Source organism: Hypomesus transpacificus, chromosome 17 (assembly GCF_021917145.1).
Source record: "Hypomesus transpacificus isolate Combined female chromosome 17, fHypTra1, whole genome shotgun sequence".
NCBI classification, from domain to species: domain Eukaryota; kingdom Metazoa; phylum Chordata; class Actinopteri; order Osmeriformes; family Osmeridae; genus Hypomesus; species Hypomesus transpacificus.
In genome coordinates this window covers 2,690,498-2,703,241 of record NC_061076.1, presented here as the reverse complement: position 1 = coordinate 2,703,241, position 12,744 = coordinate 2,690,498, and the positions used below count along the sequence as shown (strand labels likewise).

General features: G+C 46.7%; 2 protein-coding genes across 6 annotated transcripts; both read left to right on the top strand.

The window, feature by feature from the left end:
• The first annotated feature begins 752 nt into the window (after window positions 1-752).
• On the top strand, window positions 753-3,582 carry mettl2a (methyltransferase 2A, methylcytidine). Of its 2 annotated transcripts, none has more exons than XM_047038856.1 (9): window positions 753-926; window positions 1,131-1,219; window positions 1,348-1,616; window positions 1,943-1,992; window positions 2,159-2,219; window positions 2,321-2,460; window positions 2,565-2,671; window positions 2,842-2,907; window positions 2,994-3,582. In XM_047038856.1, the coding sequence occupies exons 1-9, from the start codon at window positions 772-774 to the stop codon at window positions 3,179-3,181; spliced, it is 1,125 nt and encodes a 374-aa protein (XP_046894812.1). In that variant the 5' UTR covers window positions 753-771; the 3' UTR covers window positions 3,182-3,582. The 2 variants fall into 2 exon arrangements, with proteins under 2 accessions (XP_046894812.1, XP_046894811.1); XM_047038855.1 differs by having other exon boundaries at window positions 2,159-2,231.
• A 183-nt stretch (window positions 3,583-3,765) lies between these two features.
• On the top strand, window positions 3,766-12,665 carry LOC124479895 (serine/threonine-protein kinase tousled-like 2). 4 transcript variants are annotated; one of them, XM_047038842.1, is made up of 21 exons: window positions 3,766-4,453; window positions 5,469-5,551; window positions 6,757-6,828; window positions 6,928-6,997; window positions 7,096-7,139; window positions 7,302-7,400; window positions 7,680-7,781; window positions 7,917-8,009; window positions 8,192-8,302; window positions 8,423-8,559; window positions 8,736-8,888; window positions 8,972-9,038; window positions 9,126-9,223; window positions 9,330-9,411; window positions 9,566-9,657; window positions 9,803-9,892; window positions 10,227-10,396; window positions 10,642-10,780; window positions 11,574-11,685; window positions 11,849-11,956; window positions 12,058-12,665. In XM_047038842.1, exons 2-21 carry the CDS (start codon window positions 5,471-5,473, stop codon window positions 12,229-12,231), a joined length of 2,094 nt encoding a protein of 697 aa, XP_046894798.1. In that variant the 5' UTR covers window positions 3,766-4,453; window positions 5,469-5,470; the 3' UTR covers window positions 12,232-12,665. The 4 variants fall into 4 exon arrangements, with proteins under 4 accessions (XP_046894798.1, XP_046894797.1, XP_046894800.1 ...); XM_047038841.1 differs by having other exon boundaries at window positions 3,768-4,436; XM_047038843.1 differs by lacking the exon at window positions 3,766-4,453 and adding an exon at window positions 4,503-4,657.
• Window positions 12,666-12,744: the final 79 nt, after the last annotated feature.

Sequence of the window (12,744 nt, the reverse complement as noted above, 5' to 3'; positions counted from 1 at the left end):
ATTTTTAATTATCTGAGTATGTCGATAATCAACGTGTTTTTTATATTAAAAGCACGAACGTGAGTGTGCATGCCATCAATGATGAATGAAAACCGTTTCGCACCGAAGAATTAAATGAATTGTAATGGCTCCATCATCAGGTGTGAAGAAGTATTGAAAGTGGTGTGGGAAAACAAACGAAAGCACATTTCCAGAAAGGCAGTTGTAATCGTGACCCTTGATCAAAGTATGGACATATAACAGTTTAGGTAATACATATAATGTATTTATTAAATCATCGATATTAGCAGTTTATTTCTAAAACTGGTTGTTCCCATCCTTGATTGTGATTGGCTATATCGCGTTCCATGCCGTTGTAAAATCCAGCATAACCTTACATGTTGTCCTCATAACATTCTTTAACATTCCATATTACTGCGCATCAAATATTTCAAATTGAAAAAGACGGCAACGATGTCCATCTGGCTGTTGCGTGGCAACGATTTATGTAGGAACTATACTTTGTAGTAGCGGAAGAATGACGGTTTATTATTAAACTGTTTTGTTTCTAATTGTTTTTATTGATGAAACCATATCAAATATTTGTAGTAACAGTTTTAGAAAAGCAATAAGCCCGCGAGTCCGTGGTTTACACTGATTTTAGAACCGCGTAAACCACGGCCTCTTGGGGCTTAAATTAGTCTGTCCCACCTGTAGAGGGCAGCAACATGACTTTCGGCCCAAGAGCCTGCTGAAAACGCAAAAATAGAAGCAGAGGAGCGTCATTTAAACATGGCAGCACCCAATTCTGTCGGCGGGGTACTAGATGAAGCCAGCATTGAATCGGGACCAGCCCTGTCCAAATCGATATCTGAAGATTTTAAAAGGCCTCAGTTTGGAACCCGTTTCTTGACAGACCCACGTCAGGTCTTTCAACATAACGCATGGTCCGTCGCTAGCTAATAACGTTGGTTGTCATTTTTGTGAGCTAGCCAGCTAAACTAGTTAGCTTTAGCACACAGGATCACTCTCACATGAACACATCACATCATGGCCAGATCCGAATGACCATGGTCGTTTCCGAGCTAGCTAGTTGACCTTACATCTTTGATGTGACTGTTGATTATATGGTGTGTGTCGTTCTTTTTCAGGGACAATGTAGAGTGGACTCAAGAACAAGAGGCAGCTGCTAAGAAAAAGGTCCAGGAGCACAGTCAACCACTTCCTACTGAAAAACAAGGTTTGTTAATCCAAGCTGCGAAAAGAAAGTCTCTTAATAATCTCCATGCACCTTCGGTACATTTTTTTTAATAACTGAGTGACTTTGCATTCAATAGTGGCATGTCTTAACGTCATCTATTTCCATAGAGGAATATGACTGCCGAGCAAATGAGTATTGGAATGACTTCTACACCATCCACGAGAATCGTTTTTTCAAGGACCGCCACTGGCTCTTCACTGAGTTTCCTGAGTTGGCACCGCAATGTCAGCTGAACCACAACACTAGCCCAGAGGACTCTGGGATTGGAGATGGTTGCCAACGTGATCTGGACCAGGCACAATCCAGGGAAGGCACACCTCAGCTCCCCACAGATGTTGACTTTCCTGGCTGCACTGCCACATATCGCATCCTGGAGGTGAAATATATAAATATTTAAAGGTCGGAACTACCCCTTGTGCTGCCTTTGGGTCACATGACCCAAAGGTTCATAACGAACCATTTTGTTTACCCAATTTTACCCAATACAAAAACAAATAATGTTATTTTAACCTTCACAATGTTGAAGGTCTGAGATGGTTAAAAGATGGTTAAAAGAAATGCTTCCCTTTGTTTTTGTATGCGGTAAAGTTTTTTGCAATATGACGGTGGGTCACAATATCTGATGGGTCAGAATGACCCGAAGATAACACAAGGGTTAAGCAGCGGATCGTCAACAGACTCACTTATTCAATCTCCCATCAGGTTGGCTGTGGTGTGGGCAACACAGTCTTTCCTATACTGAAGACAAACAAGTAAGTGGTGATCGATTGTCACGTTATGTGCAAGACATCTATCATTTCAGTTTTTCAAACCCATGTTAAGAAAATTATATCACATACAGTATTCATATACCGCATGTTGTCTAAATGGATATATCGGTACTGGAAGTTGCCTTACCATATCTACTTTGTGTGGCAGTGACCCAGGGCTATTTGTCTACTGTTGTGATTTCTCCAGCACAGCTGTGGATCTGGTCAAGGTAAGAAAGAAGGTGAAGGATACATTTGAATGTAATTATACTATGTATGTATGTATGTATGTTTGCTTGATTGACTGATGATTTTGACTTTTCACCACCAGACAAATTCCGAGTATGACCCTGGACGTTGCTTTGCCTTTGTACACGACCTAAGTGACGATGCAGCGGTCTACCCCATTCCCAATGAAAGCCTTGACGTCATAGTACTCATCTTTGTACTCTCTGCCTTACATCCCGACAGGTAAGGCCTGTGTGCTTTCGGTTTGTCTGCTGTGAGGAAACTGAATTAGTGGAGCTTAATTCGCTCTCTTTTTTTCTCTATCCCTGCCCCCTTTCTCCTCCCAGGATGCAGTCGTCCATCAGCAGGCTGGCTAGGTTGTTGAAACCTGGGGGAGTGCTGCTACTGAGGGACTATGGGCGTTATGACATGGCTCAGCTACGCTTTAAGAAAGGTCAGCATGACTGTAGGTTTTGTACACATTGCTGTTTGATTGCAAGCTATAATATGGGGAATTCGTATACATGATTGAAATCTGATATGATACCACAGTCAAACAGACAGGGAAATTGTTTTAATTACTTATTTTGTTTATTACTGCAAATTTGTCCCTTTCGTTTTCAGGAAGATGTTTGTCAGACAACTTCTATGTTCGAGGAGATGGAACAAGAGTCTATTTCTTCACTCAAGGTACAATACATTTTGGTCCTAAAATATTTGGATACTTCTTGTCGTATTAAGGATACTTTGAAATAACATGACCTGTGTTTTTACAGATGAACTCCATGAAATGTTCAATCTGGCAGGGCTGGAGAAAGTTCAGAATCTAGTAGATCGGCGACTGCAGGTCAACAGAGGCAAACAGCTGACGATGTATCGTGTCTGGATCCAGTGCAAGTACCGCAAGCCTCACACCAACCCACCTGAGACCGAGGACGAAGCCAGTGGGGCAAAGAAGACTTAAGCAGCAGAAGGTTATCTCTGATACCCAATAAGAACATGGTGTATCCCAAGAAGGGACGTATGGTTGTGGAATACCTACAGTGCGACACCATGGGAGACATTTATCGGTGGTAATGGGCGTAGGACTGATGTGTTGGTAGTGAGAATATGCTTCACTTATGGGTTTTGGGCTTCCTCTGGGGTCCCTTAAAATTATACCCAGAGCAGACACAGCACAACGAAAGCTGATGAACTATTTGAGTCTGAATGAAGAAACACACGTTTACAATGGACGGACAATTGTTTGGCGAAATCCATTGTTTTGGATGAATTGTTCTGTATGGTTTTCATAAGACCTCTTTCACCTTCATACCTTCAAAATTATTAAAATAAGTAGCAACTTTAACGTATGACCGTTTTCTTTGATCTTCTTGAACTGTCGGTGAGTACAATTTCACATGACAGGCCGTGCACATTTACAAATGAAGGAATTCGTTTTTAACATCGTGTTTTTAATATATGTAATTGAATCAATCTAAATCAGATATTATATTCAAACTCTGGGGGTCACAAACTCAAATTTCAAAAGACGTAATGGTCTAGAAAGGATTGACAAGTCATGCTCTGTTCGGGGTGAAGGTGGGAGACGAAATACTTGTGCAATCTCACGAGAAGACATGAGATTTAGCATTATTGTTTACATTGCAAAAAAATGCGAACCGAACCGAATCGATCCGGATTAGGCTGAAATGATCGGAACAATTCAACTTCCGCAGCACATTGTTGTGTGTGTCGAGGAAGGTAGCTAAAGGAGAATAGGAACTTTATTGCGAATGATCGAGCTTTAAATTGGACGGATTGCCCCCATTCGAATAAAACATCGTTTGGCTGTTCTTAACGTGATCAGCAAACCATGACCATTGTTAGAGATGAAATATCCCAAAGGAAGCGTGGCAACATCATTGGGGTCTATGTCGAATGGAATGTGATCCTGGGCCTGGGGATACCCGAGTACTAACCAGGGAGTACTGAAAGACGGGTTTGGGCTACCCCCAGCCCAGGTTGGAGGCCTTGGAGGGAATCATCCGTCTATAAGAAGCCAAAGCGAACGCCGTCTTACTTACTTAACCATAAGACAAGGCAACTATAAAACAGCAAAGATCGTGAATTTGGATGAGGCCACGTTTGGGAGTGTCTGGGTAGTTGAAAGGGTGACACTACGAGATAAGACTTTCGCTCACCATCATCCTACCTGCAACTGGGAAATATCACAATAGGTAACGTCAACGCAACAGTAAGCTAGCTAGCTAGCTACTACTATTACTAGTGGTTATGTTTACTAGGGCTAGTTGGCCAATAACTTCAACAACTGCAGAGTCTAGTAATTGTGCAAGCACCTTGCATAACATTGCTCCAACCGCGAGCGAAGCAAGCAGGACTAAAATGTATTAACAACTGCAGGATTGATGCTACGGCACGATTGGAACTCACTCAGTTGGTAGGCTACTGACTGTCACTGTCGTAGCTATTGAACGGGCAGAGGCCAGTGAACTAGATAGACTGTGATAGCTAGCCAATATATTGTTTATACTAACCAAGCTGTCAACTAGTCATTTGTCAAAGGCGAACCTAGCACATGACAACCAGATTAATACTAGCTACACAGCTAGCAAACACAACATTTGCAGGTTAGCTAGCGTGCTGCTTAGAAAGTGAGATGGATCTGGTTCGGTTGCTTCCCAGCTTCTGTTCAGGTAGCTCTAACAGTGCTATGCTAATGTTAGCAAGCTACAGTATGTCGGGATTACGTTTGATGATGCACTGTTGCTTTTGATCTGGTGACTAACTCTACAAACATCTGAATTAAGTTATTATGTGTTGTGCAATTGAAGCAGCACTTTAAAAAGTCAACTTTAGTGAGCTAGCCATATTAGTGGAGCTTTTAGCTATTTAAGTTTATCGCTATAGAAAGCCAATACGAGATATTGTGTCAGCTTGCGAATGTCGACCGTTTTAGGAGCTACTATGCTTTGTCAAGCTTAATGGCTTACGTGTACTGACCACCTGACAAAGTGATAATAATTGACCAATTGTTGACACGAATGTGTTTATATGTGAGAACACAGTAAGGCTTACTTAATGTCTTACATTTTACCTGTCAGGTGTGTCTGGTATATGTATACCGGTAATATCATAGCTATGATTCGCCACGCCCATGATCATGAAGCACACAAATGTAATTACGTGATGGTGACAGTTATGACGTTTTGTAACACTTCATAACTTCTGCCCTGTGTTTGTCTCTGTAGCCATGATGGAAGAACTGCACAGCTTAGACCCACGGCGCCAGGAGTTGCTGGAGGCTCGCTTCACTGGGGTTGGAGTGGCCAAGGTCTGCCTCTTTCTTACTTCAACCTTTCTCTTTGTGTCTCTCAATTCTCCTTTGTTTGCTACTGTCTGTCTCCCCGCCCCCTCCCCTCACACCTCCACCCAGCGGGATGTGGCATTCCCACTGCCTGGCTCATAATGCTCGGCCTGCATATGCGGGTGGTGGATGCCAGCCAAAAGGCCACAGATGGAAGGGGATGGGGGGCAGGAATGATGGTCACCAAAGGGATGGAACCCCCAACCAGATGATGTTTAAAGGTAGCGTTTCAGTATAAGGGATCTAGTTCAATGCAGAGGTAAACTCCATTCGCAGTCCATGGAGCTTTTGTGGAAGGTGAACCCACGGAGCAGGGGACAAGAGTCAGAGCCAGGAGTGGGCTCAGTGCCAAAGCCGAGAGCCTAGCCGAGAGCAGGGCATGGCTGCCGCCGCAGAGAAAATGGCGGACGGCTCCCACTAAGACGTCACGCTGCTGCCACGTGCGACCAGGGTTTGACAAGAGAGGCAGTGTGAAGGAGGCAGGGGGTGAGGGAGGAGAACACCCGACGGAGAGCTGAGAGAGGAACGACGCTGGGGGTTTGTGGAGGGGTGTAGGAGCCACGCGCTGCCACGGAGAAGCTTGACCTTGGAGAGCCCCGTGCCTCCGAGGGAGTGGAAGTGGAGGAAAGGAATGACGGTGTGTTCGTCTTCATTTAGCAGACACAGATTCAAAGCTGTCCCCTCCGTCCCGGTAGCCTGTAGCCTAATGTGTGTCCACGTACAGATGCGTCCGTCTCCAGAACAGCCATAGACTGGATTACGGAGAAAGAAAGGAGATTTGACTGGGGCCTTATTTTGACTTGTTTGTGGAACGAGATAAAGGTTCAAGACAGACAAAAACCTGATAAGAAAGTGAGCTTGTCTCTTTTTCTGATGAGAGAGAAAGAACACTGCAGGATGTACTTAGAAGGACAGAATAGACTGATTTTATACGGTGTCTTCAGAATTCAGAAGTGAATCGTGAGTGGCAGCCACACCCTGGGATTTGACATTTGGTGATTGTGCAGGTGCTCGGTATTGATATGAACTTTAACGCTTGATGCTCACACTTCCATCACTTGTCTTGTCTTCCTCCCTCTCACACGCACAAAACATACAGGCCGATAATGTCACTGGTATTTATTGAGGTTTTCTGTCTCTCAACTGTTTGTTTGTTTGCATGCTTTGAACAGGGCTCAGGTCAAAATGAGTCATCCAATCAGAGTCTGTGCAGTGTGGGCTCCCTCAGTGACAGAGAACAAGAGGTCTGTCTCCAGTACTTTTCCATTATGCTTCATGTGAGACCTGGGTCAACATCACTTGGTCATTTGAAAACATCTGAACATTGAATAATATTTTCTCAGACCCCTGAAAAGAAGTCTAATGACCAGAGAACAAGAAAAAGGAAAGGAGATTCTTATGACAGCAACCAAGGTTAGGCAATTGTTTGTTTACCTCTGTGATCTGTCATCCACCAAGCCACTAACACAGACATGAGTGTGACGTTCATTTTCTTTCTTTCACTTCTTCAGGAAAAGGAGGAGCAAGGGGACATAAAATTAGTGATTATTTTGAGGTAAGTTATTGCGACAACTTTGACATGCTATATACTGACTATTACCCACCATTAACTCCATTTACAAAGGCCAATTTATTGCCAGGATTCACGATTTGAGGATGTAGCATGCGTTACCTTTTCTAATCTCAGTCTCTCCATCACTCTTTCTCTATGTATCAGTTTGCGGGTGGTAGCGGTCCTGGCACTAGTCCAGCCAGGGGCGTCCTTCCAGTAGTCCGCTCCTCCCCCCAGCACTCCCTTTCAAACCCCCCAGTCATGGTGAGAACACCCCCCCCCCCCTTACTGTCACCCCTCTCCACTCCACACTCTCCTCCCTCATTGTCACCCCTCTCCACTCCACACTCTCCTCCTTCACTGTCGCCCCTCTCCACTCCACACTCTCCTCCTTCACTGTCACCCCTCTCCACTCCACACTCTCCTCCTTCACTGTCACCCCTCTTCAATCCACACTCTCCTCTTGGGCTTTCTGTTGGGTTTCAGCTTAGATCTGCTACGTGTGAGTTTCAGGTGGTCCAACGAATGGGTTTGTTTCTGTAGGTGCAGCAGGGAAGCCCCTCGTCCATCAGTTCGGCAAACACAGAGCATTCGTCGTGTTCCTCAAAGCCTGGCTCTCTTCACATGCTCCATAAAGCTACGCAAGTAAGCTTAGCAAAAACTGTTCCCCGGCGGACTGATGCTGCTTTTAATCATTACTGTTCTAACTATGGAACCCTCCTCGTCTTCAGACTATAATCAGCCATTTCCTCTCATCTCTCCTTGGGTCCTCTCCTTCAGTCCGACCTGACTATAGAAAAGCTAATAGCTATGGAGAACAACAAGAACTCTGACTTGGAGAAGAAGGAGGGACGAATAGATGATTTACTGCGGGTATGAATTCAACTAAGATACATCTGTTTCCGTAGCATGCTCCTTGACCTCACTGACAGACGGTGGGTTATTGCCACCAGCACCTCAACACTGTGTTCGTCATCGAGCTGTTCCTCGTCCCGACAGCTGCATTCATCTGACACGCTCAGCTGCCTCCTTTTGCATGTGCTATGTATCTCTAGGCCAACTGCGACCTGCGCAGACAGATAGACGAACAGCAGAGGATGCTGGAACGGTACAAGGAAAGGCTAAACAAGTGTGTCACCATGAGCAAGAAGTTGCTGATTGAGAAGGTTAGTGCCTCACGGTTTGTCACCGTAGCCCAGCGTGCGGTGCTCTATCTGTCACCTTGAAAGGAGGCCGTTGTGGCCTTCGCCAGGTGGGCTTCATGGCCGTGTGTTGTGTCCCTCCAGTCCAAGCAGGAGAAGATGGCGTGCAGGGACAAGAGCATGCAGGACAGGCTGCGTCTGGGTCACTTCACCACCGTGCGACACGGAGCCTCCTTCACGGAGCAGTGGACCGACGGCTACGCCTTCCAGAACCTCATCAAGTGAGACTCTCACCCACGACCCTCCTGTCCTACTGACTCCAACTCACTCACTTTCTTTCTCCTCTTGTATCAACAACAACAACAACAAAAAAACTGTAAAATATCAGATGAATTGGGCACCATCTTATAACCTCCCCTTTACTTTCTGTCTGTCTCTCCTGTGCCTTGGTTTCTAGGCAACAGGAGAGGATCAATTCCCAACGAGAAGACATTGAGAGGCAGAGGAAGCTGTTGGCCAAGCGGAAGCCACCCTCCATGGCCCAGACTCCGCCCCCTAGCTTGGAACAGAACAAACGCAAGAGCAAGACCAACGGCGTGGAGAACGAAGCGTTAGTCCTGTTGTTAAACCTCCTCTGTTTTCCTGTCTGCCTGTGTGGTGTCACAGCTTATAATTGCGTGGTTGTCATTCCAGGTTATCACAGGCAGAATATCACGAGCAAGAGGAGATCTTTAAGCTGAGACTGGGCCATCTGAAAAAGGTTTGGTGTGTGTGTGTGTGTGTGTATATATATATTTTCGTGCTTTTACTCGTGAGTCAAAGTAGTCATCGACTTTGTCTTTTGCAGGAGGAGGCAGAGATCCAGGCGGAGTTGGAAAGGTTGGAGCGCGTGCGGAACCTGCACATCCGCGAGCTCAAGAGAATCCACAACGAGGACAACTCCCAGTGCGTAACCTCCACACCTCCACACCTCCACTGCCGCTGGTGACAGAAATGCTGGCTCGTGGTCTAAACAGGCAATGTGTTATTTTTTTTATTTTTTACTTTGAAGGTTTAAAGACCATCCTACCCTTAATGACCGGTACCTCCTGCTTCATCTACTTGGCCGCGGGGGCTTCAGTGAAGTTTACAAGGTGAGAGCTCTCCACCAGCACTTTGGGGATCTTCTCATCTCACTAAGCACTTTCACCTCTTACACAAGACGCGTGTAGAGTGTTTAGAGACCGTAAAATGATCAGATTGGTCCCAAATGAGTTTCTTTCTCATGAGACAAGTTTTCTTTCACAGGCCTTTGACATAACGGAGCAGAGATACGTGGCCGTCAAAATTCACCAGTTGAACAAGAACTGGAGAGATGAAAAGAAGGAAAACTATCACAAGTGAGTGTCATACATGCCATGGGATTTCCTTCTTTTCAAATATTTCCTTATAAATGGCACTGAAATACCTGTTGCAGAGATACAACTACTTGTATGATAAATGTAAACTCTAAAACAATAAAGATTTTTTTCTTCCCGCTTTCAGACATGCGTGTAGGGAATATAGAATCCACAAAGAACTCGACCACCCACGGATAGTCAAACTGTACGACTACTTCTCACTCGATACCGACTCGTAAGTATCTTTTTCCTTTCTGCTGGAAGATGGCTGCCAATAGGCTGTGAGCATGCTGAAGGGCTTTTAGTGTAATGAAGGTATAGGAGGAACAACTTTGTTACCATAGCAGCACCTTCAGTGCAAGGGCAAAAGTTCTATCAACTTGTGATCTGTGAATTGCTCTGCACAAAGCATCCCAAAAATACATTGTTCTTGACAACAACAAAAAAAAGCTTTCGGAAAAGGGTTTAAATCTAGGTCAGGAAGAGTTGGGTTGGTTTTCCGTTGTTCTAAGTTGGCTCAGTTCCAAACAGAACCTCATGCTCGTCTTCCCTCAATCGTTCTGGAACAGGTTCTGCACGGTTCTAGAGTACTGTGAGGGGAACGACCTGGACTTCTACCTGAAGCAGCACAAGCTGATGTGCGAGAAGGAAGGGCGCTCCATCATCATGCAGATCGTCAACGCCCTCAAGTACCTCAACGAGATCCGCCCGCCCATCATCCACTACGACCTGAAGCCTGGTAGCTGTCCTTAGGAGGCACACAGAGGACCCCCATGACACCAATATGACCTTGTTTCTGAACTGTACTATATACTAAATAATATAATATCCAAGCTGAATAGCAGAATTGCGACAAGGGGATGACACATTAAAACATGTGTAGTGTTAGACTGATTTTATAACTATTGTCTGACCATAAATGACTGATACCTCATTGTTTGACCATAAATCGTGAAGACTGATGTGTGGCCTGTTCCTCCTCAGGCAACATACTGTTGGTGAACGGCACCGCCTGTGGGGAGATCAAGATCACAGACTTCGGCCTGTCCAAGATCATGGACGACGACAGCTACAACTCTGTGGACGGAATGGAGCTGACGTCGCAGGGAGCAGGGACCTACTGGTGAGGCCATGACACGTGTGCAGACACACCTGGTCCAAGGAAACACCCACCTGACCCATGACACGTGTGCAGACACACCTGGTCCAAGGAAACACCCACCTGACCCATGACACGTGTGCAGACACACCTGGTCCAAGGAAACACCCACCTGACCCATGACACGTGTGCAGACACACCTGGTCCAAGGAAACACCCACCTGACCCATGACACGTGTGCAGACACACCTGGTCCAAGGAAACACCCACCTGACCCATGACACGTGTGCAGGCACACCTGGTCCAAGGAAACACCCACCTGACCCATGACACGTGTGCAGACACACCTGGTCCAAGGAAACACCCACCTGACCCATGACACGTGTGCAGACACACCTGGTCCAAGGAAACACCCACCTGACCCATGACCCGTGTGCAGACACACCTGGTCCAAGGAAACACCCACCTGACCCATGACACGTGTTCAGGCACACCTGGTCCAAGGAAACACCCACCTGACCCATGACACGTGTGCAGACACACCTGGTCCAAGGAAACACCCACCTGACCCATGACACGTGTGCAGACACACCTGGTCCAAGGAAACACCCACCTGACCCATGACACGTGTGCAGGCACACCTGGTCCAAGGAAACACCCACCTGACCCATGACACGTGTGCAGACACACCTGGTCCAAGGAAACACCCACCTGACCCATGACACGTGTGCAGGCACACCTGGTCCAAGGAAACACCCACCTGACTGGGTTGGAGAGTTTCCAGCTCTAAAATGGCGGATGCTCTCGTGCGTTTCAGGTACCTGCCCCCAGAATGCTTTGTGGTGGGGAAGGAGCCACCTAAAATCTCCAACAAGGTGGATGTATGGTCTGTGGGAGTCATCTTCTACCAGTGTTTGTACGGCCGCAAGGTAAGAGACGCACCCATGGACAGTTTACCCTCCTGTAGATTTGAAGTGTTCTACCACAGCTCAGAGCAGTGCATCCTGTTGTTAATGGTTTACCTGCTTCTATTCACCCTCTACCTGTGACATCACAAAGGAAAGCACAACATTGTTGTTGTTTTTCTTCCAGCCTTTTGGTCATAACCAGTCGCAACAGGACATCCTCCAAGAGAACACAATTCTGAAGGCAACCGAGGTGCAGTTTCCCGCCAAACCAGTAGTCACACCTGAAGCCAAGGTAGTCGATTCCGTCCTTGGTGTCGTTAACCTTGCCATTCATTTAATAACATCGTACGAGTGGTATCATTTGTGTTGTAATGGCCTCCTGTCTGTTTGTAGGGCTTTATAAGGCGCTGTCTTGTTTACCGCAAGGAGGACCGAATCGGTGTCCACCAGCTGGCCAGCGACCCTTTCCTCATGCCCCACATCCGCAAGTCTGTGGCCACTTCCGGAGCCTCCGGCATGGCCACGCCCTCCACATCCAGCTCCTCCAATAGCAGCGCCTCAAACTGAGACCACTGCAGTTATCGGCATACTGACCTGAAGAAAAAAATGGATGTGAGGGTGCGATGCCTGCTTCAGCCCCCCCCCCCCTCCACATCACCCCCCCATCATCACACGGCGCCATGCAACGGCCTTGAGCTTGTACTGGGACGCTGGCAAGGGGGGAGGTGAGGAGTCATAGATGGGGGGGAGTGGAGGTGGAAACCCTCCGTCTCTCGTGTCCACCAGCCCCAACGTCGTGTCCTTCTCTTCCCTGAGGGATGGCACTGTCCTGGGGGTCAAAGCCCTGGGCTGCCCTCACCTCACTGTGAGGCCCGGGACATGGCGCTGTGCTGAGGGGGACCTGGCACTTGCATGGCACTGTGCTGAGGGGATCAGTGTTTCTCCTGCTAGAGAGAGATAGAGAGAGATGGAGAAAGAGAGAGAGAGAAAGAGAGAGAGAGTCAAATACTGCTCCAGCTTGGAGAGATGGAAGGAACTGTCTAAGGCCCTTTACTCACACATGCACATCCATTCACTGTT